This window comes from Podarcis vaucheri, assembly GCF_965113315.1.
Source record: "Podarcis vaucheri genome assembly, chromosome: 12".
Lineage (NCBI taxonomy): Eukaryota > Metazoa > Chordata > Lepidosauria > Squamata > Lacertidae > Podarcis > Podarcis vaucheri.
Window position 1 is genome coordinate 57,789,176 of NC_138750.1, and position 25,222 is coordinate 57,814,397.

The 25,222-nt window shown below is 45.7% G+C and overlaps 1 protein-coding gene across 1 annotated transcript in view; it reads left to right on the forward strand.

Moving 5' to 3' along the window:
• The window catches only part of LOC309514970 (vasoactive intestinal polypeptide receptor-like), a 113,446-nt gene extending 91,817 nt beyond the window's left edge, over positions 1-21,629 (forward strand). Inside the window, exons 7-13 of the mRNA XM_082192517.1 lie at positions 4,164-4,317; positions 4,864-4,924; positions 7,302-7,368; positions 8,260-8,351; positions 13,915-14,047; positions 15,277-15,318; positions 19,832-21,629. Coding sequence (XP_082048643.1) covers positions 4,164-4,317; positions 4,864-4,924; positions 7,302-7,368; positions 8,260-8,351; positions 13,915-14,047; positions 15,277-15,318; positions 19,832-20,023 — 741 coding nt within the window. The 3' untranslated portion in view covers positions 20,024-21,629. The remainder of the gene's footprint in view (positions 1-4,163; positions 4,318-4,863; positions 4,925-7,301; positions 7,369-8,259; positions 8,352-13,914; positions 14,048-15,276; positions 15,319-19,831) is intronic.
• Positions 21,630-25,222: the final 3,593 nt, after the last annotated feature.

A 25,222-nucleotide genomic window follows, 5' to 3' on the forward strand; every position in this document is an offset into this window, starting at 1 on the left:
AACAGCAGCAAGAATATTATTGGCCCAAAAATGGAAGCAAGAAGAGTTACCGACGATTGAAGAATGGAGGATGAAGTTAATGGACTATGCAGAATTAGATAAACTAACAGGAAGGATTTGAAACTGGCGAGACCAGAAATTCACAGAAGACTGGAGTAAATTTACAGACTATTTGAAAAGTAATTGTGAAGAACAGACGATGTTTGTAGGGTTGCAAGAAGTTTTGGGAGGAGTATTATTAGAGGTATTGTAAAAATGGACAAGGGGGAGGATGATTTGTTAAGAGATGTAAAGGCAATATAAAGTTAAGAAATGCATAAGAAGTGGTTAAAACGGTGGATCATCAGAGGTGCTGATGGAAGTCTAAAAAGATTGTATAAGTGATAAGTTTTGTGGTACATTTTATAATGTATATGTTAAAATGAATAAAAAATATTATAAAAAAGGAAATGGCCAAAAAAAGAAAAGGAAGGGAAAAACCAGAGTCATTCCTGTTGGGAATGGTGGGAGAAGACATTGACAAGAATGACCAGAAACTATTCTTATACAGGACTTCCGGTCGGCGCCAGCGCTAATGGCGGTCCTCTTTCCGAGCTCCGGAGGAGGACGGCTCTGCGAGTTCGGGTCTGACCTGCTACGGCAAGCGGGGGACCCCTAAAATCACGGGTGCGGAAGCCCATGAACAAGGAGATTTGGTGGGCACCAGAAGCACCCCTCCTTACCGCAGAAAGAGCCTTTTTAAAGGCTCCGGAACGACAACGGGGGAGCGCGGTGCTGAGAATCGCTACCCAGCCCGCAGGGTGAAGCCGCGTCGCCATTAACGGAGAGCGCCGATTCCTTCCTGTAAATTTTGGATTGAAAAAACCCGTGAGTAAGACTGAACCTCTATTTGCTACAAAGATACCTGTAATTTGGCTGAAAACGGGGAAGGCAAAAATTAAGGAAGTCTGCCTTCCCCCAACTGCATGATAACCAAAGCAACGAAATTTAAAAACTGCATCCGCAAGTTACATTGTTTTTTGACTGTTTAAATCTGACATTTGGACTTTGGATATCCCCTCTAGCTTGCAGGGCAGAGGGGGTGAAAAAAGGGACTTTATGAGCTGCATGACCAATTTAAAAGAAAAAGGAAAACCTTCTGCAGTCTCCAACCTGAAACGGACTGCTTATAAGACAATAGGACACTGAACTGACTTTAAACTTCTGTGAAAGCTACATAGTGGAAGTTGTTTGATACAAAGTTTTTGGACTTTGCTGTTACAATATATTAGAGAAGGCTGAGACTGTATCTATTGAAAAAAGTGTTGCAATATACATCTAGAAGCCTCCTGATATACTTGTTTTTAAATATTCTTTGTCTCCGTACGTGGACATTTTGATTTGCTCCCTCTAGAGGGTAAAGTAAAAGTTGCCACAGCCTGGGACGGTGGAAATTTCCTCTAAGAGACGGTTCCCGTGGGAAACGACCTTGGGATATGAGTGGTCCAGTAGAGGAGATAAGTACGAGAGCCAAGACAAGACAACAACAACAACAACAAAAGAAGAGAGGCTCAATTACAGGTACAACTCCTACAGGAACAACAGGACAAGAAAAAGGGACAGCCGCCTCCATGGATGCAGTGTCACAAGCTTTGCTCAAGATAAACCAGTCCCTGGAGAACCTAACGAAGCAAACTGCAGAAAATTCAAAGAAATTGACAGAAAACTCACAGAAACTGACAGAACTAACAGCAAGATTGGGCTTGAATACAGAATCTATAAACAGGCTTGCGCAAGAAAACTCTGCAACACGTAAAATCGCAGAAGAGGTGGCAGAAAGATATTATGAAATTTGTCTGGCAGGGCAAAAAGCCCAGAATAAAATTCAAAATACTTACAGATGCAAAAGAAAGAGGGGGATTTGCCCTGCCGGACTTAAAACTGTATTATGAAGCAGCAGCTTTTTGCTGGCTGAAAGAGTGGATGCTCCTCGAGAATACAGACATTTTGGATTTAGAAGGTTTTAATAATACATTTGGTTGGCATGCATATCTATGGTATGACAAAATCAAAGTGCATAGTGCCTTTAAAAATCATATTGTCAGAAAAGCGTTGTTTAATGTTTGGATAAGATATAAAGATTTGTTGGAGAACAAAACCCCTAGATGGGTGTCACCCTTGGAGGCTAAGGCATTGAAGAAATTCAATATGGAGGCCGGATGGCCAAAGTATTGGGAAATTTTGGAACAGGACGGAGACAAATTGAAACTACAGAGTCATGAAAAATTGAAACCTATAGTACGAGATTGGCTCCATTATTATCAAATAATGGAGGTTTATAAACAAGACAGAAAAATTGGCTTCCAGGTGGAAAAATCAAAACTAGAGACAGAATTGTTAGAACCCAATACTAAGAACTTGTCAAGAATGTATAATTTGCTGTTGAAATTGAATACACAAGACGAAACAGTTAAATCAGCTATGATTAAGTGGGCACAGGACATTGGTCATAATATTATGTTTGCTGACTGGGAAAGGTTGTGGAACACCGGTATTAAATTTACGGCATGTAATGCCTTAAAGGAAAATGTTATGAAAATGATCTATAGGTGGTACATGACCCCAGTCAAGCTAGCAAAAATTTACCACTTGCCTGATAACAAATGTTGGAAATGTAAAGAAACTGAAGGTACTTTTTATCATCTTTGGTGGACATGCCCGAAGATTAAGGCTTTCTGGGAAATGATATATAATGAAATGAAAAAGGTATTTAAATATACTTTTCTTAAGAAACCAGAGGCCTTTCTCTTGGGCATTGTCGGCCAACTAGTACCAAAGAAGGATAGAACTTTTTTTATGTATGCAACAACAACAGCAAGAATACTCATCGCAAAGTATTGGAAGACACAAGATCTACCCACCTTGGAAGAGTGGCAGATGAAAGTGATTGACTATATGACATTGGCTGAGATGACTAGCAGAATCCGTGATCAGGGAAAGGAGACGGCGGAAGAAGAATGGAAGAAATTTAAAATTTATCTCAAGGACTATTACAAACTTGATGAATGCTAGAATGTCGAGGTTTTCAGGAAAAAAGGGCTGCAGTGATATATGATTAGATTAAAGAAAGGATTAAGATGAATTAGGCCGAGAAAAAATATTTATAAGTTGCTATAAAACTATGGACATGGGGATGCAGAAAGGGGAGGTATGGGGGAGTCTGAGAAAAGAAGTTTATGAAAAGATATTATGAAACTATGCTTGTTTGTTTGTCTTTTTATATGTTTGTTTGTTATAAAAAACTTATGTAAAACCAATAAAAATTTTATTTTAAAAAAAGAAACTATTCTTATACACAACAATAGCGGCGAGGTTATTGCTGGCTCAGGTATGGAAACAGCAAAAATTGCCTACAATAGAAGAATGGCAGTAGAAGGTTATGGAGTACGCAGAACTAGCCAAATTAACAGCAAAAATTCGACATCAGGGGGATGAAACATATAAAAAAGAATGGGGGAAATTTATAGAGAGAAGATGATGTGAAATAGGGAAACCAGTAGAATTAAAATAATATCTCATAACGGGAAAATACAAGAAGTTTACTGGATAATAATATCAAAATGAATTAAAAATGGACTACTATTGAACAATATTTGTAAATGAATATAGACAGACAACAATAATTTGTATACATAGAAAGATTTATTTGTTTACGGACATTTAATGGAAAAAATGAAGAAGAACAATCTTATTGAAAATGGACAAAGGCAATGCGAAAAGTCAAAGAGGACACAAAGAAGCCAGAAGAAGGAAGGAGGGAAGTCAGCTCGGGAGAGCAAGAACAAATGTGAAATATAATGTATGTGTGTTTACAGTATGTAACTAAAAATTCAATAATGATCATCTGGGGGGGGAGAGAAAATCCTGCACTGCAGGGGGTTGGACTAGATGACCCTCAGGGTCCCTTCCAACTCTACAATTCTTTGATTCTGTGAAGGGAGAACAGAAGTACAAAGGGGTATGTGGATGGTACATGATGTCGGGGGGCTACAAAAAAAAGCCCATGCATGTCAGGTTATGTTGAAAGAGACTCATTATGTGCTTCAACATCCCTAACCTAGGTTTGCTTACAAAGCAGAAGCGGTCGACCCGTTAAATTTCTCGTTCTCATCTTTCCATTTCAGGTTGGCTGCAAGGCTGCGATGGTCTTCTTCCAGTATTGCATCATGGCCAACTTCTTCTGGCTCCTAGTTGAAGGCTTGTACCTCCACACACTTCTGGTCATCTCCTTCTTCTCAGAGAAAAAATATTTCTGGTGGTACATCCTGATTGGCTGGGGTAGGCAACCTCTTTGGTCGGCGTGCCTTTTTTCTGATATAGAAAAATGTTGCTGTGTTTTTGCAAGAACAGAAATAGTCCGTAGCAGAGAGTGAGGGACCTGTAGTCCGTCTGTCCTGACCCCCCAATGTGGCCAGACTACAACTCCCATCATCCCTTTTTTATTTTATTCCTTCTTTTTCTTGTATGTATGCAATACAGCACCATTTAGGAACACACCAGAACAAGAATATCCAGGGCTGAAATCAAACAACAGTTCTAAAAAATGAAACAAATTGAAATTGTAATATTCCAAGTGGTTTTTAATTGTTTTTAATGTTGTTTTAAATGTAGTAAAGTACCCTGGGGCTTTAGGGTGAAGGGCGGGAGGGAAAGAAAGAAGGAAGGGAGGGAGGGAGGAAGGAAGGAAGGAAGGAGGGAAAGAAAGAAAGAAAGAAAGAAAGAAAGAAAGAAAGAAAGAAAGAAAGAATAATGTAATACAAATGCAACTTTCAGATTGAAAGCAGAACTTTGAAATCTAATCAAAATCTGATCCTCACTTGGCAGGTGCACCCAGCTTGTTTATCTCTGCCTGGACTATCACTCGGATCCACTTTGAGGATGTTGGGTAAGCAGGCAAAATTCATCCACAAGGCTTCCTGGTGCCAGGAGAAAATGTTGGCTTGATGAGTAGGGCTCTGTAGGTGGCAAAATTGGGCTTTAACGCCTAGGCAGGGGCTGCAGAAGTACTGACTCTCTCCATTCATTTGCCAGCTTTTTGTTTGTATTGAAGAGATGCTCAGTTCCTGTTTTCCAAGAAGAGCTGGCAACTTCAGTATCTGTTGATTTCCGAATCTCGCTCCTTCCTTGCACCCTCTCAGGCCCAGAATTGGCATTATGCAGAGTGAGACAGCAACCTCAGGCAGTGGTATTTAGACAACAGCACTGAGTATGTCACAAAGGAAGATAGATACATCCAGTTCAGTTTGCATTTAAAGGGAAAACTGCCTAATTTTCACTTTCTGAAATAATACACAAACGGAGACACAGCCATCCTTTGAAATCCACACTCCTCCGAATTTTCAAATGACGTTCCCTAGCCAACTAATAAGTACAAAAATGCATATACTAGTGTTCTTCCTGAAAATAACATAGGAGAATGCATTGTATTTGGGAGAACTGCTTTGCAAAAAAGTGTGTGGCAGGAAATATTTGCACCAAAATACTGGGGATGTTTCACGAGGACTAGTCTCCTGTTTGGGGTGTTTATCCAACACTATTCAGAAAGGGCCATGACTCAATGCATGTAGAAGGCACCAAGTTCAATCCCTAGCTAGAAAGGAACCTGTCTGAACTCCTGGAGAGATAGAACAGGAGTGGGGAATCATTCTCAGACCATATTCCCTCACAGGGAGCACTGAGCTCTATGTGGGGCTACCTTTGAAGGTGACTCAGAAACCACGACTAATCCAGAATGTAGCAGCTAGACTGGTGACTGGGAGCGGCCGCCAAGCCATATAACACCAGTCCTGAAAGACCTACATTGGCTCCCAGTATGTTTCCAAGCACAATTCAAAGTATTGGTGCTGACCTTTGAAGCCCTAAACGGCCTCGGTCCAGTTTACCTGAAGGAGCGTCTCCACCCCCATCATTCTGCCCAAACACTGAGGTCCAAATCTGAGGGCCTTCTGACAGTTCCCTCACTGCGAGAAGTGAACCAGGCAGAGGGCCTTCTCGGTGGTGGCGCCCGCCCTGTGGAATGCCCTCCCATCAGATGTCAAACAGATAAACAACTATCTGACTTTTAGAAGTCATCTGAAGGCAGCTGTGTATAGGGAAGTTTTTAATTTTTGTTGTTTTATTGTGCTTTTATATTTGCTGGAAGCTGCCCAGGGTGGCTGGGGCAACCCAATCAGATGGGCAGGGTACAAATAATAAAATCCCTGTTACCATTATTATTCTGGGGGTCACTTGCCACTGGTGGACAGAGCCGGGGAGAAAACAGGTGGAGGAACAGATGCAACCTTTAGCATTGTACAGTACAGTCGTACCTTGGTTGCCAAATGCCTTGGAACTCGTACGTTTTGGCTCCTGAACAATCAAAAACCGGAAATGAGTGTTCCAGTTTCCAAACAATTTTCAGAAGCTGAATGTCCAGCGCGGCTTCCGTGGCTTCCGGTTAGCTGCAGGAGCTTCCTGCAGCCAATCAGAAGCTGTGCTTTGGTTTTCAATCATTTTGGAAGTCGAATGGACTTCCAGAACAGATTCCGTCCAACTTCCAAGGTACGACTGTAGCTGGATTCCAGCCCTGTGAAAGCCTGAGTTTACTGAGTATACACACCACGAAGGACTTGACCAGAGGATGAGCCTTTCCAGCTCAGTCGTAGCAGAGGCTCCGACAAGCAGTACATCCACGCAAATGAGAGGCATTGTCACATTCAGGTGAGAGGGCATGGTCTCAGGTATTGCCTAAGGATGAGATGTGGCCTAGAGAGGCCTGAGGGCCACCTGAAGAGACCTGGAGAGCCACATTTGGCTCCTGGGTCTGAGGTCCCCCAACATTGACCCCGATATAGACATTACAGAGCAAGACGGGCCATGGCAGCTTCCGGTATTCCTCTCTTTCCCTGCATTGTGCAGCAATTGGGAAGTGTTAGATGTGGTCTGGGGCCCCTTTTCAGTTCCTGTGGGGCCCCACAGGCCTCGTCACTGCTGCACATGAGCATATCATGCAGAGTCCAACCACTGGGTCCATCTAACCCGCGATAGTCCGTTCCAGTTGACAGCAGCTTCCTGTGGTCTCAGCTGAAGGCCTAAGATGCTTTTGCAGAGATACCAGCATGTGCTTCCACCCCTGAGCTGTGGTCCCATGAACTGTGTGTGCCTCTTTAAGATACAGACATCCTCCTTCTACATTGTCTGGAACTGAAGGGTATCATTTACTTCCTCAACTGCTTCCTCCGTACCCAAGAAGAAGTTCTTGATCTATCTGTATTCCTTTACAGTTGTTGGGACTTAATCGAATCTCCCTTTTGGTGGATCATCAAGGCTCCCATTTTGGTTTCCATATTGGTAATGTATCCATGGATATATATCCCCCCCCCCTCATTCCTTCGCTGGCCTTCTCATGCATCACTGTTGCTTCTGGGGAGACAGAAATCGCCTCCGGTGTTTCGTTACTGGATTCTAGAGAGGAGTTTTGCTTACCAGGAACAGAACCTGGATGTATCAATTCTGATTCACATCCTTCACAAGTCCAGTTCATGCTGACGTTCTGCTCCAGGCAGTTGTCTCAGCCAGGGGAGGGAGGGGTTCTAGGCCACATAGGTACATGTTCTAGGCTCAGATTTTAAGAGACGTGCTGCTAGACCCTGTTGAGGGTCCATTAAGCAACACGTGGTCTAGCAGATTTCTGGGTCCGGGGCACTAACCTTAGGTGTGCTGTGGTAAACGGTACCTCTCCGTCTCCTCCGACTAACCGAAAAGGCTCTTGACCTGTCATGGCATCGACGTGTGCATAGCTGTGCTCTGTGGGCTTGACATCATCATACTTGGGATGTCATAACACAAAAGTCCCAAGCAGGCTGATGTCAGGCCCAAGATGGCTGCCGTCCTGTCTTGCTTTACCTTGTCCCTCTCTGAGCGGTGTCTGGTCTTTGTTGTCTCTCGATTATGCGGCGTAGACCCAAAAAATGAAGTTGTGGTGGGCAAAATAATCCTTCTGAAGCAGGGCCGTTCGACGAGCTCGTACACACGACTGTTTTACCACACATTACCTCACACATCTGGACCGAATGTGTGGCAAAATCTTAGCGTGCCACATGGCAAGGTAACGAAGAGGACAAGAGCTAACCCCTTATCACCCCGTGGCGGTTTAGTCATGTTTGTTGACTCCGTTTGACAGAAAAGGAACTTACCTGTCCCCTTTTTCTAATTTTGTTTATCGATTTCTCTCCCCCACAGATAAATTTCGTCCTCTTTATTTGCATCATCCGGATCCTGGTTCAGAAACTTCACTCTCCAGATGTCGGACGAAATGATACAAGCCAGTATTCGTAAGTCTGAATTTACTTTGCAGCTCAAAAAATGATATATATTTTTTTGCATTTCATGAGGTTAGATAGATAGATTGATTGTTAATATTTATACCCTCCATCTCCTCCTAGGAGCCTCAGTGTGGCATTCATGGTTCTCCTCCCTCCCTGTTTTATCCTCACAACTGTAGGGACATTTATAGATGCTAGGAGAGGGTACATTTAGTAGATATTATCCTTCCTTGTGAGTTCAGCAGTGCATCCCTTTGCAGCGTAAAAAGGGAAGCTTTGGTAGGCTAGTTTTAGTCTTTTCGCTTAAGTAATCCAGGTTGCATTAAGGCTCACCAGATTCTCCCGATATCCCCCCCCCCGGAAAACAATAATCACACAGACAACCTTGCAAAAAGTAACAATAATATTTATTCACTCAGAATACTTGTTGAAGAGTAACAGATGCAGCAACTTTGTTCAGGCAGGCTTAAAATGGCAATCCAGTTACAAAGGTCCAGTTTAAAATGGAGTCTGAGCTATGGAGCAATGGCACTCAGAAATGCATTTTCCTATCAACTTAGTTGGCTTCAAAAGAGAATGAGACCAATCCATGGAGGAGAGGGCCGCCATGTTGGAATATTCAAGAAGAAACTTGGAAACAGTCTTGAACAAGTTACTAGGCGACGGAAAATTTCCCCAGCAACAGGTGTCCTTATTAGGGCATGTGGTCGACTAAGTCTGGGTCAGTATAAATGAGCATGTGAATGAGTCAGCATTAGGTCTCTCTGGCCTGGATGGCTAAAAGAGGAAAAAATTATGTTGCGTTATTTGTTTATTTATTTAGGACCAGTGTAAAGTTTTGTAAATACTGTATTTTTCTGTGTATAAGACTAGGTTTCCCCCCTAAGAAATAATGTACAAAATTTGGGGGCATCTTATACACGGGGGCCATCTTCCCCCATTTCCTTAAACCGGAGTCCCCCCAAATAGGGGGCGTCTTATACACGGGGGCATCTTATAGATGGGTAATAAAGACTCTAAGAAGCAGAACCAAATTGTGTGTATTCCTATAGTGGGAATTTCACTAAGAGATAGCTGGAATGCTGCTGATGTTGTAAAGAAGTAAAAGATGCAGTAAAGCTTTTCTGTAAAAGGAACTCTACTGCAGAAAGAAAGGGAAACTCAAGATTAGATGCTCACGTACCAACATACCAGTGGCTACAGTGCCGGATTTACTTATAAGCTAAACAAGCTATAGCTTAGGGCCCCACTCCCTTAGGGGCCCAAAAAATATTTAAAGGAAAAACAACTGGATGTACATTTCCAAAATATAAGATAAAGAACAAATAAAATAAAACCTACATACAGCAAGAGTGTTTTGTGTTGTGTAGGCTCCTATGATGGAAGTCATGGGCCCTGCCTGCTAGCCTGCTCCCTAAAATATCACTGGTTTGCTCATTTCTATATATAGGATACCTACATTCTGCATGTGCAAATGGCTTTAGATACCTATTAGGTCCATAAATTACCATATAGCATATAAAAGGTAAAAGGACCCCTGACCATTAGGTCCAGTCATGGCCGACTCTGGGGTTGCGGTGCTCATCTCGCTTTATTGGCCGAGGGATCCGGCGTACAGCTTCCGGGTCATGTGGCCAGCATGACTAAGCCGCTTCTGGCGAACCAGAGCAGCGCACGGAAATGCCGTTTACCTTCCCGCCAGAGCGGTACCTATTTATCTACTTTCACTTTTCCTTTCACTTTTCCTTTCGAACTGCTAGGTTGGCAGGAGCAGGGACCGAGCAACGGGAGCTCACCCCGTCACGGGGATTCGAACCGCTGACCTTCTGATACCAAGTCCTAGGCTCTGTGGTTTAACCCACAGCGCCACCCGCGTCCCTTTTCAAGACAAAAAACAGCGACAATTTGTTGTTGACAAAGGACAGCTGGACATATAAAGGGCCCCATTACCTTCAGTAGCTTAGGGCCGCATCAAACCTAAATGCGGCCCTGAGTGGCTACTAGCCATGACAGCTATGATCTGCCTCCATTTTGGACGCAGCAATGCTTCTGTTGCTGGAAACCACAGGAGGGGAGAATGTTGCCGTACCCCAGTCCTGCTTGCGGGTTTCACCCAGGAATTTGGTGGCCCCTGTGAGAACAGGGTGCTGGTCCAGATGGGTCTTGGGCCTGATCCACCAAGGATCTTCTTACATTTGCACCTTCACTTGATAACAAGTTTCCAGGAAGCGGAAGCCAAGGCGTTTCTGTTCAGAAACTTTCTTGGAAACGCCAGGCTGATCTGAAGCCATCGCACCTGCAGAAATTAGAGTAAGCAGCTCCTGGAATCCATTGGCAGTTCCTGAAACGAGGACTTCAGGGAACTGCCGCGCTCGTTGAGTTTTTCCTTGCCAGGCTGCCATTTGTGTTGTTCTGATCCAGAGTCTTGCTATCAAGAATATTGGCAAGCAGGTATGCTCTCTGAAGGCAGCTCCTATTGCAAAAAAAGGAGAGGATTCATTTTGTCAGTTATCACAGAGACGAGTTAAGAGGCTCGCTACATTATTGCATCAGTAACAGTGTCCCAAATAAAGTCATACCTCGTGTTGCATTCCGCTCTTGTTACGGGTGAAGGTCCAATGAGGGCTTAATAATAATATATATAATAATAATAATAATAATCATTTATTATTTATACCCCACCCATCTGGCTGGGTTTCCCCAGCCACTCTGGGCAGCTTCCAACAAAACACTAAAATACAATAACCTATTAAACGTTAAAAGCTTCCCTAAACAGGGCTGCCTTCAGATGTCTTCTAAAAGTTTGGTAGTTATTTTTCTCTTTGACATCTGGTGAGAGGGCGTTCCACAGGGCGGGTGCCACTACCGAGAAGGCACTCTGCCTGGTTCCCTGTAACTTGGCTTCTTGCAGCGAGGGAACTGCCAGAAGGCCCTCAGCACTGGACCTCAGTGTCCGGGCAGAACGATGGAGGTGGAGACGCTCCTTCAGGTATACTGGACCAAGGCCGTTTAGGGCTTTAAAGGTCAGCACCAACTCTTTGAATTGCAGACTCCCAGGAGCCACACAGGGTGGCACTGTGGGTTAAACCACAGAGCCTAGGACTTGCCGATCAGAAGGTCGGCAGTTCGAATCCCTGCAACGGGGTGAGCTCCCGTTGCTCAGTCCCTGCTCCTGCCAACCTAGCAGTTTGAAAGCACGTCACAAAGCAAGTAGATAAATAGGTACCGCTCCGGTGGGAAGGTAAACGGCGTTTCCGTGAGCTGCTCTGGTTCGCCAGAAGCGGCTTAGTCATGCTGGCCACATGACCCGGAAGCTGTACGCCGGCTCCCTCGGCTAATAAAGCGAGATGAGCGCTGCAACCCCAGAGTCGGCCAGGACTGGACCTAATGGTCAGGGGTCCCTTTACCTTAGGAGCCACACAGAGGGACCTAGAGGGCTGTATCCAGCCCCTTAGCCATGGTTTGAGCATCACGGTTGCATCTGAGCCCCAATCCCCGTGAACCTTTTCTGACAGCTTCAGGGCTACACTATTCTGGCCCCTCTGTCTTCTCTTATACGCCCTGCTGAACATTTGCGGCTTCCTCTCATTTCCAATTCAAGATGTCCCTGCTCCAAGGAGCTCTGATTAAATCAGCATATGGAAAGATGTCCCCAATCAGGGCAGCGTCATAATGGATTCGAATGCCTCTCTTTTAGCAGAGCTCATCGGGAACTCTGCAAGTCTAAGTAGACCAGCATGAGATATTCATCAGCCAAGCACCTTTACAAATTAAGTAGTGCTGGTGGAAGGAAGTTGTCCTCAGTTAATCCTCAGAACTACAAATAATTCAGCCAGAAACAGAACAGAGGCGCATTCTCAGCCCCAGTTCTGCCAGAATGACAGAAGAAGAGAGGTGTTTTATGAAGGAGGGCTGGAGTCCGTTGACCGCAAGTAGCAAGAGATGGCGGAAGAATAGAATCATAGAACTGTAGAGCTGGAAGTGACCACAAGGGACATCTAGTCCAACCCCCCTGCTATGCAGGAATCTTTTGCCCAGTGTGGTGCTCAAACCCATGGCCTGAGATTAAGGCGTCCTAGGCTCTACCAACTGAGCTAAACGCAAAATATTGTGAAGTCACAACGCAAAGCACATTCATGGATGAGGAGCTAAATGTGTAGCTGCCATTTTTCCAACACCCTTCCACATCCAGCATTAACTTGCAGTTAGTCTGTTGTTTTTATAGCACTCTTAGATACAATATTGTACCTCTGGGTGTAATAAGAGCATGAAAACTATATATATACCAGCTCCCTTCCCCGAAGAGCTTACAGTTGGGACCACTCCCCATCAAATGTTTTCTGTCTGGCATGACCTCATGATCTAGCTCTCCATCTTTGGGGGACTGAGACCATGGACTGAGAGGAGTTATTGCTTTCAGAGCCAGCCCTGGATGTCCCCACTGCTCAAGGGACCCCAGTGGAAATTGGAGCATGTTCTCCTAGATCTCTCTGGCCTGAGCAGATCACATTGTCTTCCTCTGACTTAGAAGACTCCAGCCCAGAAGCTTCATCCAAGTCAGTGGCCGTTGAGGCAAGCTCTGTCCCTTTAGCTGACTAAACATTAGGAAGAACTTTCTGACAGCAAGTTCTGTTTGACAGTGGAACGAACTCCATCGGAAGGTGGCAGACTCTCCTTCCTTGGAGGTTTAGAAGCAGAGGTTGGATGGCCACCTCTCATGGATGCTTTAGCTGAGATTCCACCATTGCAGAGGGGTTGGACTAGATAATTTACAGGGTCCCTACCATCTCTATGATCCTGGATGTGGTTTCTCACAGAGGATGGTGCCAACCCCCCTGGTGGAGTTGCAGTTCTTCTTAAGGCTCAGTCTGGGATTGCTTCTAGTTGGTGAGGTGTTCTGGGGCCAGACCTAAAGGCAGATCTCTCTCTTATAGAGCCAGTGTGATGTAGTGGTTAAGACTTGTAATCTGGTGAACCGGGTTCGCTTCCTCGCTCCTCCACATGCAGCTGCAGGGTGACCCTGGGCTAGTCACACTTTTCTGAAGTCTCTCAGCCTCACTCACCTCACAGAGTGTGAGGGAGGAATGGAAAGGAGATTGTTAGCTGCTTTGAGACTCCTTAGGGTAGTGATACAGCAGGATATCAAATCCAAAATCGTCATCTTCTTCTTCTTCCACTCTGACTCTCTGGCCGCATCCCTTGCAGAAGGGGAATCTTTGTGGGAATGTTGTGGATAGTAGGAGAGGATATATTGATTACTGTATTTTTCGCTCTATAGGACGCACTTTTTCCCCTCCAAAAATGAAGGGGGAAAGTGTGTGTGTCCTGTGGAGTGAATGCAGGCTTTCGCTGAAGCCTGGAGAGTGAGAGGGGTCAGTGTGCACCAACCCCTCTTGCTCTCCAGGCTTCAGGAAGCTATCCGCAAGCCTGCGGAGCCCGTGGGAGTTCCTGCCAGGCTCCGCAGGCTTGCGGACAGCTCTCCGCAAGCCTGGGCATGCTGTTCAGTTCTAGATCTTCAGGTCTTCCTCCATCCTGTGCGCCCATCTCTCTCTGTTCTTCTCCCTCCTGCCAGGAGACTTGCAAAATCCACCTTACTGCTGATCCCGCTCTTTGGCATCCACTACACCATCTTCGCCCTCTTCCCCGACAAATCAAAGCTGCTGGAGATGAAGCTGGTCTTCGAACTTGTGCTGGGATCCTTTCAGGTAAGCCGCTTCCCCCTGCTGCAAGGCTGGATCTCACAGGAACGATGGCAATTTCATTCATACTCCACGTCTGTCCCCACCTGGACATCGGTGAGCACCAAGGGTGCCTTTGGCTGTTTCCTGCACCTCCTCTTTCTGCTTAGTGTGGCCTCAGTGTGGGACAGTGGCTTTCCAATGTCCTTATCACCTTACTGTCTGCCACAGAACCATGACGCATTGCAGGGGGTTCTGGGGCACAGTCTTAAGCAAGGCCTGTCTGGTCTAGCGACTCACTTACCATAGTGGTCAACCAAATGCCCGTTATGGGAAACCATTTCCAGTGGTGCCCCTAGACCAGTCTCTTGCAACTGTGAATTGGGGAAGAAGATGGTTAGCAGGATTGGTGATATGCGGAAGTGAGAATTTTTTGCATTATTTTCATGGAGGGGAATTTTTCACCATGTCTCTTGTGAAAGAGATCTCACAATTAGCAACAAAATAGCTTCTTCTTTATTCTAAGATATATTTTTTACTGCATCTGCATCAGCAGTTGTCATCCTGGCCGCCATTTTGTATCTCCCACAATGCCATAGCTGTCAACTTACAGATTTGAAAGTAAGGGATCAGCAGCCTCGAAAATAAGGGATCAGCAGCCAAAATAAGGGATCAACAATTACTTTGATAAAATACATATTTTGTTGTGTTCAAATGGCTTTAGATACCTATTAGGTCCATAAATTACCATATAGCATATAATCAACACAAAAACACAGCAACAATTTGTTGTTGACAAAGGACAGCTGGACATAGAAAGGGTCCCATTACCTTCAGTAGCTTATTTAAGGGACATCATCAATAAGGGACAGCAGTGGGACATGGCGCTGGGATAAGGGACTGTCCCACCAAATAAGGGACGCTTGACAGCTATGCACAATGCCCAAGATTGGATGTCTTTGTGGGTATTGCTGGGGTGATCCAGTAGTGATCCACTTAGAAAACTCCTGTTTGTACTTATATTAAGCAAGAGATTCTGCTCTCTTCTTGACATGAAACTTTGACCTTTTTTGCTCTTTCTCTCTTGTCTGGGAAGAGTTTGAACGGAATGTTCCATTGGGGTTGATACAAACTCTTCCCTAGCCTTTGGGATCTGGGGGTGAGGCTACACATTTAAATATGTCCCTAAAACAAAGGCAATGAAATAAAAATCTATGTTGTCTCTTCTTTTCTTTTCCCCCTTCCCCCTTTTCTAGGGCTTTGTGGTGGCTGTCTTGTACTGCTTCCTCAATGGAGAGGTAAGATCAGCCATGATATTTGCAAAGGGAACAAGCATTACTGGGGCTGCCAAGCGATTAAATAACGTTTAGTTCATTAATGACCTGCCTTTTTGCTGCTCCGCCAACTAATTCATCGATCAAATTTAATTGAATTTGCTCCTTATTCTTGCACCGTAATGCATAATGCAGAGTTTAACAAATTATGACGCATCGTTTAACAATGGAAAAATAAGTATTTCTCAGATGTTGGAACGAAATATACATGAGGGCCAAAGCCAAACTGAGGTCAGATATTCATCACAACAAGGGAATCCCAACCCCCAATGAGCTACTGAGACAAGTTGCAATGGCTCTCCAAACCTCTGAGGACTTTTAATAATTACTGCTGTCTTTTGATATGTGGTTCGTTTAGGAAATTTTAGTTTCACAGAACAAGGAATGTAGGCCGAATGAGAGCAATGTTGCCGTGGTTTCGTAAAAGCGCCTAGAATTTACTGGATGCTATACACAGATTTAAAACGAAACAAGCCCATGCCTGTAGATTTATGATCTAAAAGGCACAGCACAGAAGGAAAAAGGGAGAAGGAGGGAAGAGGGAAATAAGCAAACCCAGGCAGCCGTTCTTAAAATCACATGAGCCCTATTGGGTGTTCACTCCCAAGATTAAGAATTGCATGATGGAGAAGGAGGAGCTGCACCAGCTGGCCTCCGCCCTCCATACATTGTGGAGGCCTTCAGTAGAGAGATATTTCTGCTAAACGCGCACAGAGGCTCCCCATGTGAACTGGAACTCAGGCCAGCTATTCATGCAGGGTTCTATACGTTAGAGGAGACTTACCTGCATACATCAGGTTCCCCTCTACTGACGTTCCTCCTAATGCATGGATATGGAGATGTTCAGTGGGGCAGGGCTGTCAGATGCTGCCCCAGCTTACCCCCTGTGCAATTATTATTATTATTATTATTATTATTATTATTATTATTATTATTATTATTACCCCGCCCATCTGGCAGGGTTTCCCCAGCCACTCTCAGCGTCTCCCAACAGAATATTAACATGATAAAACATCAAACATTAAAAACTTCCCTAAACAGGGCTGCCTTCAGATGTCTTCTAAACGTCAGATACAGTGGTACCTCAGGTTACAGACGCTTCAGGTTACAGACTCCACTAACCCAGAAATAGTATCTTGGGTTAAGAACTTTGCTTCAGGGTGAGAACAGAAATCGCACGGCGGCAGCGGGAGGCTCCATTAGCTAAAGTGGTGCTTCAGGTTAAGAACAGTTTCAGGTTAAGAACAGACCTCCAGAACGAATTAAGTTCTTAACCCGAGGTACCACTGTAGTTGTTTATTTCCTTGACATCTGATGGAAGGGCATTCCACAGGGTGGGTGCCACCACCGAGAAGGCCCTATGCCTGGTTCCCTGTAACCTCACTTCTCACAGAGAGAGAACCGGCAGAAGTCCCTCGGTGCTGGATCTCAGTGTCCGGGCTGAACGATGGGGTTGAGACGCTCCTTTAGGTATACTGGGCCGAGGCTGTTTAGGGCTTTAAAGGTCAGCACCAACACTTTGAATTGTGCTCAGAAACGTACTGGGAGCCAATGTAGGTCTTTCAGGACTGGTATTATATGGTCTCAACGGCCACTCCCAGTCACCTGTCTTGCTGCCGCATTCTGGATTAATTGCAGTTTCTGAGTCACCTTCAAAGGTAGCCCCACGTAGAGCACATTGCAGTAGTCCAAGCGGGAGATAACCAGAGCATGTGCCACTCTGGCGAGACAGTCTGCGGGCAGGTAGGGTCTCAGCCACATACCAGATGGAGCTGGTAAACAGCTGCCCTGGACACAGAATTGACCTGCTCCCCCATGTACCGCTGTGAGTCCAAAATGACTCCCAGGCTGCGCACCTGGTCCTTCAGGGGCACAGTTACCCCATTCAGGACCAGGGAGTGCTGGAATTCCTGTCTATCACATGACGGTGTAAGTTTTGACTCCACAGAGTGGGAAGTGACAAAGACAGGATGTTTGTGTTACTATGTTCCGTGAAGTGGGACTATTGTCCTTTGTTCTTTTTCTCTTTGCTGTCTGATGCTAGAGAGAGAGGGAGCCATGTTGCAGTGCTCTGTGTGTGGAGATTAGCCAAAATGCTGAGTTGCTGAGGTCTGTTGCGCAAGCTGCGAAGACTCTGCGGATCCCTAAGTGTGCAGGTGTCTGTTGGTCGCTGTGATGTTCGGGCAGAAGAAAGCTTTTGAAGCTCCCGAACGATCGACCAGGAGGGAGAGACATGCCAGTCGGGCATGTGTCTCTGCCAGGGTCCTACTCGAGAGTAGGACGAGCTCCTGACATACTCCACAGCTGCCTGTCCCCTGTCCCCCCCAAACTTCAATTCTTAACTGTTTGAGTGAATACCCCAATAGGGTTTATTGTGCTTAAAATTAGCATCTTGAATGGAAACTGTTCAGAAGAGGGGATGATCCACATGGCAGCTGCTCCCTCAACTGAACTGTTAGTTTGGGCACTGCTATGCCATTTCCCCTTCTGCTTCAAAAAATCCGTTGGGTGTTTTAAACCCCGTCTCTTAATGAATACTCTCCATCATTGAGCAAGTTCCCCTGCCTTTACTCCATGGCTTAAGAGGCCTCTACTTCTATCCTGCCCTTTGTCTGAAGGCCCCAGGGCAAGTTACAGCAATAGGCAAATAAAAGAATCAATAATAAAAGAGAGATTTAGAACCAGCAAATAAAGGAGAGATTTAAAACCAGCAAAATAATAGATTTTTTTAAAAAAGAAATACCTGTCAGTTTTCTGCAGTCTACATTTTTAAGCCTGGCAGAAGACTGCAAAAAACTAATAGGCATTCTTTTAAAAAAACAAAAAACACTATTATTTTGCTGGTTTTAAATCTCTCTTTTATTATTGATGGCTTTATTTACCTTTTGCTGTAACTTGCCCTGGAGCCTTCAGATGAAGGGCAGGATATATTTAGAAAGGAGGAAAGGAGGAAAGGAAGTAATGTAGAAAAAGAAAGAAGAAAAGAGTGTGGGGGGGGATGAAAAAGTAGTAAAGAAAAAAAGAGGGAATGAGAGAGGGGGGAGAGAGGAAGGAAGGAAGGAAGGGCTGGAGATTTAGAGAAAGACATATATTTTGGGTGGTGAAATGCAATTTGTGGTAAGCTGGATTCACAGGGCTGCAAAATGCAGCAAGGATTTCCATCAGCCCCATGATGAATGCAATTACAGTCGTACGTTGGAAGTCGAACGGAATCTGTTCCAGAAGTCCCTTCGACTTCCAAAACGTTCAGAAACCAAAGCGCAGCTTCTGATTGTCTGCAGAAAGCTCCTGCAGTCATTCAGAAGCCCCATTGGACATTTGGCTTCCAAAAATAGTTTGTAAACCACATAAGTGGAAGGACTTGCAAGTACTAAATTGGTTTAGGATTTAAGTATGTTGAATTGTATAATACTATGGATTGAGATTATGATGTAAAGAAAGGAAGTTAGTAATTTGAACTAGTTAATTATATTAGAAAGTGAATATTGGGAAATTGCTAAAATGAGATTTAATGAAAATCAGTTAGGAAGGATTCGAGGAAGTCATTTAATAATGGAAATTAATTTGGATTTTTGATTGGAAGAAATCTTATATGCTTGTTTGTTCTTTTTATATGTTTTGTTTTTTGTGTTGTGTTGTATTTGTTATAAATTTGGAAAATTAAATAAAAAATTGGGGGGGGGGGAATAGTTCACAAACCGGAACAGTCACTTCCGGGTTTGTGGCGTTCGGGAGCCAAAATGTTCAAGAACTAAGCTGTTCGAAAACCAAGGTACGGCTGTATTTGTTTTATCAATTGCATTTATATCCCACCTTTTTCTCCAAGGAGCTCAAAGAGCAACAACCCTTTGAGGTAGGTTAAGCTGAGAGGCAGCGACTGGCCCCCAAGGTCACCCAGTGACCTTCATGGGTGATTGGGGACTCGAACCCCGGTCTTCCAAGTCCTGGTCCAGCCCTTGACCCGCCACACCACTCTGGCTCTCAGCCTAGAAGAGCTCCACTGTAGCCTTTCAGACCTTTCCCATTGGCTGGGTCTGCGTTGCTCCCGGGAGGGAGGGAGGAGTCAATCAGACACCGAGGTTGGGTCAGAGAAAGAGTTTATTATTGTCTTGCAAGGTCTGTGCATCAGAGTGGTCAGAATATTTACAACCTATAAGATAAGCCCCAGATCTGCCATCCCGTCTCCACTCGGAACTGACAAGGCCATCCATCATTAAGCCTTCATGGACTGATAAAGGAGACGGCTTTGTTTGCACAGCTGGGTCCTGTTTTATACAGCTCAAGTTAATGGATTTTAGCTAATGCATCCTTGAAGAAGGAATTTGGGAGTTATTGGGGCCTCGTTCGGGTAGCTGCACATTCAGGTTTGGGTAACCTGTCCCTTCACCACGAAGCACATCCACAAATCCAGAAGACCTCCTTCTTTCTCCCTTCCCCAGTTCATCTGCCCTCTCCCTTTCCTTGCTCCCTCCTTTAGGTCCAAGCCGAGCTGAAGCGGAAGTGGCGAAGGTGGCACATGGAGAGGTTCCTGGGCTCCGACATGAAATATCACCACCCCTCCATGGGCAGCAACGGGACTAACTTCAGCACCCAAATCTCCATGCTGACCAAGTGCAGCCCCAAGAGCAGGCGCTGCTCCAGCTTCCAAGCCGACTTGTCTCTGGTATGAGACCCGGACGGGAATGACCGAGGGACCAAATGGGTGGGACACAAAGCAATGGGAGAGGAAAGATGGTGCCAGCCAGGACTTTGGATTAAGGGGGCCAGGTGTGAAGTTGTGTGTGTGCATTATTTTTTTAAAGACAGAACATTCTTCTGTCAACCAAAGCAGGACAAAACACTGGAATAGCAGAAGGATGAGAAGAGGCCTGGTTGGGTGGTGGAGTCTCCCTTTGGTTCTTCTCAAGTCTTTAAGTTCTGAGTGTTGTTGGAGCGCTTGTGAATGCAGCAGAATTGCAGTGCATGGTGGATAAGAGAGAGCCCGCCTTTGCAGCTCTCAACCAGCAGATGCAGAATGAGCCAATGGGGGAAAGGAGCAGGTGTTGTGACCCCATCTACCAAGATCTTTCGTGGGAGAGAAGGAATCATTTGATCAGAGAGATGCTCCCTGGACATGACGCAGCCGACTAAGCCTCTCTCTCCGGTTAAACTTCAGAAGCCAGAAGGCCATCTCAACTCCAGAGACAGCATGGGATCATCCTGAATGCTCTGTTGGTTAGATATCTGAAGCTTTAACTGGGTCCCCAAAGGCACTCCTGGAAAAGGTTGTCTTCTATTCTGTTTGGGGGAGGAAACCATCGGTCCAGGAAGTGCCATAATTGACAACTCTGATGGACAGAAACTCTTCAGGGTCTCAGCAAGAGGCTCTCTGGGCTCTGCTGCCTAGAGGCACTTTCAACTGGAGATACCAGGGATTGATTTTCTGCATGCAGAGCACATGCGCTCCCAATAAGCTGTGGCCCCTCCTGAAGTGACAAGCAGTGGTTTGCACACTGCTTTTGAATCAGCTACATCTCATGCGCTCTCTCCCCACCTTCAACCATCAAGCAATCCCTCCCATCAAAAAAAGAAAGGAGAGATGTTCCATTTCTTGGTGTTGGGAGCATCTGCTGGTTGGAGAAAAGACGATTCACCAGGTTCTTTGACCTGGGATGGGTGAATAATATGCCCTTCCTAACTAGGCTTGCCCTTTCCAGGCTGGGTGGTGACATCCCCAGGGGGTCTTCTGAGCAGCTTGGACAGGGAGACTCCACTGCCAGGGTCTGTTGACGCATACCCAGATGCTACAAGCTGGTGGAAGGAGCTCTGTTTTCATGTCACCTCCATTGTTGATATTGCAAACTCTGTGGATTCTGAAAAGGACAGAAAGCGTGCAAGGGGGAATGAGACTTGTGCGCTCTTGATAACTCATGGACTCTCAGTTCGGGAGCCTGTTATGCGCATGGTTCAGATGGAAATCAGGGAGAAGACCAACTTGTTCAGCGATCATCCTGCCCTTGGCTGCTTCCTCTTGAGGTGCCAGAGTTCTTAATTCCGCCCTCTTGTAAATATTCAGGAACTTTCTGGGCCTGCTCTTCAGAAAGCAGCACCGACTGTGTGCGCGCAGAAGCCCTCCCTCTTTCCACCAACGACCATTTCTCAGTGTAACGATCGTCACCATCTCCTCTTGGCCAGTGCAGACACGGAGCCTGCCTTGTTCCTTACGAACTTTGACTGCGTGTTATTTATTTCGCCAGACTTGGAACTGTAAATAGTTTGGTTCCTTAGCCTTTCAATGGTTCATCTTGAAGGTGTCTCTTCTTTTCCATTTAAAAATGGTGGGGGTGGGGAGGGAGGAGGAATCTCTTCATTTGTGGCTGCCATTGCGTTGAGGAAATAATAAACCGGTAAGGGGAAAAAAGTGCTGTGCTTAAACTCTACTTATAGGAAGGTGGGAACCAGACTATTCCCAGTACAGTGGTACCTCGGGTTACAAACGCTTCAGGTTACAGACGCTTCAGGTTACAGACTCCCCTAACCCAGAAATAGTACCTCAGGTTAAGAACTCTGCTTCAGGATGAGAACAGAAATTGTGCTCCGGCAGCAGAAGGCCCCATTAGCTAAAGTGGTACCTCAGGTTAAAAACAGTTTCAGGTTAAGGATGGACCTCCAGAATGAATTAAGTTCTTAACCCGAGGTACCACTGTACGGCTACTGCAAAGCATTTAGGCACTCCTAGCCGCCTCGTACCCAGCCTTGCTGAGGAATTCCAAGAAACTAAAAAAATCGGTATGACTTTGAAAGATTCGCTCCACCATCTTGATTCAAAATGGCGCCCAGCTCACTTCCCCTTCTATGGGAAATGAGAGGAGAGCCTTCTGTTGATAGACGAAGAGCAGGAATAGGGGGGTTTCAGCCTGGGGGGCAATTTTCTTTCATGGGTGGCCTTCCAGGGTGGGTAGAGTAGGTGGAACAACTGGCATGATTCCTAGCTTTGTACAGTAATAGGCAGGAGCTTCGACGTACACCTGGACCCATCGCTCTGTCCTTTACACCACCCAGGCAAGCAAGGTACCCTATCACTGTCCAAGGACACATTCAGGCATGCCAAAAGCACAGGGGGAGGTGGAAGAACTGGACCAGTTTGAGGTGTGGACTGGGGATAGGAGATGCGGGCTGGAAAAAGTCCCATGGGCCACAGAAGGAGAACTGGAGTGCCACATTATGCTTCTTGCCAGCCCTGAGGTTCCCCACCTCAGTCCTGGCTCATTACTAGATGCTTAGGGGAGGAAATCAACTCATCATTTAAGAAAAGAAAGAGAGCTTCCACAAGATGTTTATAGGGGACTCAGAAATAAATCCCATTTTAATGGTGCAGTCCCTAGAGAGGCTGTAGCTGGGCTGTGTTGTTTTCAAAAGAAAAATAATAATTATTTTATTTTATTATTTTTTAATAACTTTTTATTAGAAATTCTATTTACAACATAACATAAACCCCCCGCCCGCCCCCCAATACAGAAATCCACCATCATTAAATGTGAACATAACATACAACAGCATAACATACAACAAGAGAAACAACCAAATAAAAGACTATAATTAGAAAAATTAGAAAAGTTATAATTAGAAAAATCTTAATAATTATTCATAAAGGAAACAGCTTAGAAGAAGTAAATAAGGAGGCCAGATACAGGATAAAGGAAGTCAAAAGAAAAATAATAATAACCCATCTCTAACCCTTTGCCTGATTAAGAATTTATACCAAGGGGCCCAGTTTCCAAGGCACTAAAGTCAATAAAATCCAAGAAAAGAAACAAGGATCATCTTCTGCAGATGAACAGGTGGCAGCTGCCTCTGCTTGCTTTGGTTAATCTCCTTTTGCTACTGACCAATGGAGCTGAAAGTTCATGCCTGGCAGTGAAAACAGTTGTGATGGCCTGGGAATCCGATTCAGAGGCTGAATCGGAGGAATCTCAGCCTGCACAGTAGTCCCCGCCTCCAGAACCAGCTGAGCCGGGGCTGGGGCATGAGCCTGAAGGGTCCTCACCTGTGCCGGATCCTCAGGAGCAGACACCAGCTGAGTCTGCTCTGGCCCCTGAGGGGATGGAGGACCCATTGCCTGCAGGTGCTCCACTCTCAGCCCCGTCAGGAGAAGGTGAGGCTGCCTCTGGGTCCAGTATCCCTCCAGCCTCTCCGGAGCTGCAGAGGCTCAGGGCAGAGAGGCGGAGGGAACTAAGTTCCTGCAGGAGGAGTGCTCGCCTTAAGGCCAGGAAAGGCGGTTCACCTGTGGGCCAGGACCGCTCTAGGCCCCAGAGGAGATAAAGGCCAGTCAGCCCAGTCCCAGGTTGCGGGAGCAACATCGTTGGTAACCTGTTCCTGCCAGCACCCTGACCTGCTCTTCTGGAGTTCCTGACCACGCCCGGCTCCTTGCCTAGGACCCCGCTTTGCCCCTGACGGTCAGCCTCCAGACCCTTGACCCAGGACCGGACTCAGACCACGCTACACGGTAACCCCCCCCCCCCGGGACCAGCACAACAGCCTACCTCAAGGCTGTGGCAAAACTCTCTTTTTTCGATCCTATCGGGCCTTGGCTAAATCACAACAGAGGGCGATGGACACGGCCTCTCCTACAGGACCCACACAAATAAGGAGGACCTGCTGTTAAAAACAGATGTCGTAAAATGAAATTCCATCTCCCAAATACATGTCAGCTTTACGTATCTGGGGAGGCAAACAAGGAAACAGATTTAGCAGCTGCCGAAAACAGCTCAGGGAAGGCGCCTGCCTAAAATCAATGGGGAGGGAGTTCCAAAGACCACAGTTACTATCGTTCCAACCTTCTGCCTCAATTCATCCACATCACTTGGTGATTCTTTATTTTATTTTTCTTTATTTATTTATTTTATCTTTATTTTAGAATTCCACATGGAAGTTTGCCTGAGTTTCCCTGCCCATTTTTCAGAATTCATTCATGCATGTTAGGTGTGGGTGTTTAGTTGTTTAGTCGTGTCCGACTCTTCGTGACCCCATGGACCAGAGCACGCCAGGCACTCCTGCCTTCCACTGCCTCCCACAGTTTGGTCAAACTCATGTTGGTAGCTTCCAGAACACTGTCCAACCATCTCATCCTCTGCATCTCCTTCTCCTTGTGCCCTCCATCTTTCCCAACATCAGGGCCTTTTCCAGGGAGTCTTCTCTTCTCATGAGGTGGCCAAAGTATTGGAGCCTCAGCTTCAGGATCTGTCCTTCCAGTGAGCACTCAGGGCTAATTTCTTTAAGAATGGAGAGGTTTGATCTTCTTGCAGTCCATGGGACTCTAAAGAGTTTCCTCCAGCACCATAATTCAAAAGCATCCATTCTTCGGCGATCAGCCTTCTTTATGGTCCAGCTCTCATTTCCATACATCACTACAGTGGTGCCTCGCATGATGAAAAGAATCCGTTCCGCGAGTCTCTTCGTCTTGCGGTTTTTTCGTCTTGCAAAGCAAGCCCATTAGCGGATTAGCGGATTAGCGCTATTAGTGGCTTAGCGGATCAGCTGATAAGCGGTTTAGCGGCTTAGCGGATCATCTGATAAGCGGCTTAGCGGATCAGCTGTTAAGCGGCTTAGCGGATCAGCTGATAAGCGGCATAGCGGATCAGCTGATAAGCGGCTTAGCAGATCAGCTGATAAGCGGCTTAGCGGATCAGCTGATAAGCGGCTTAGCGGATCAGCTGATAAGCGGCTTAGCAGATCAGCTGATAAGCGGCTTAGCGGATCAGCTGTTAAGAGGCTTAGCGGCTTGGGGAAAGGGGGGGAGGGGAAAAACCCCGCAGGAACTCGCAAGACATTGTCGTCTTGCGAAGCAAGCCCATAGGAAATTCGTTTTGCGAAGCACCTCCAAAACGGA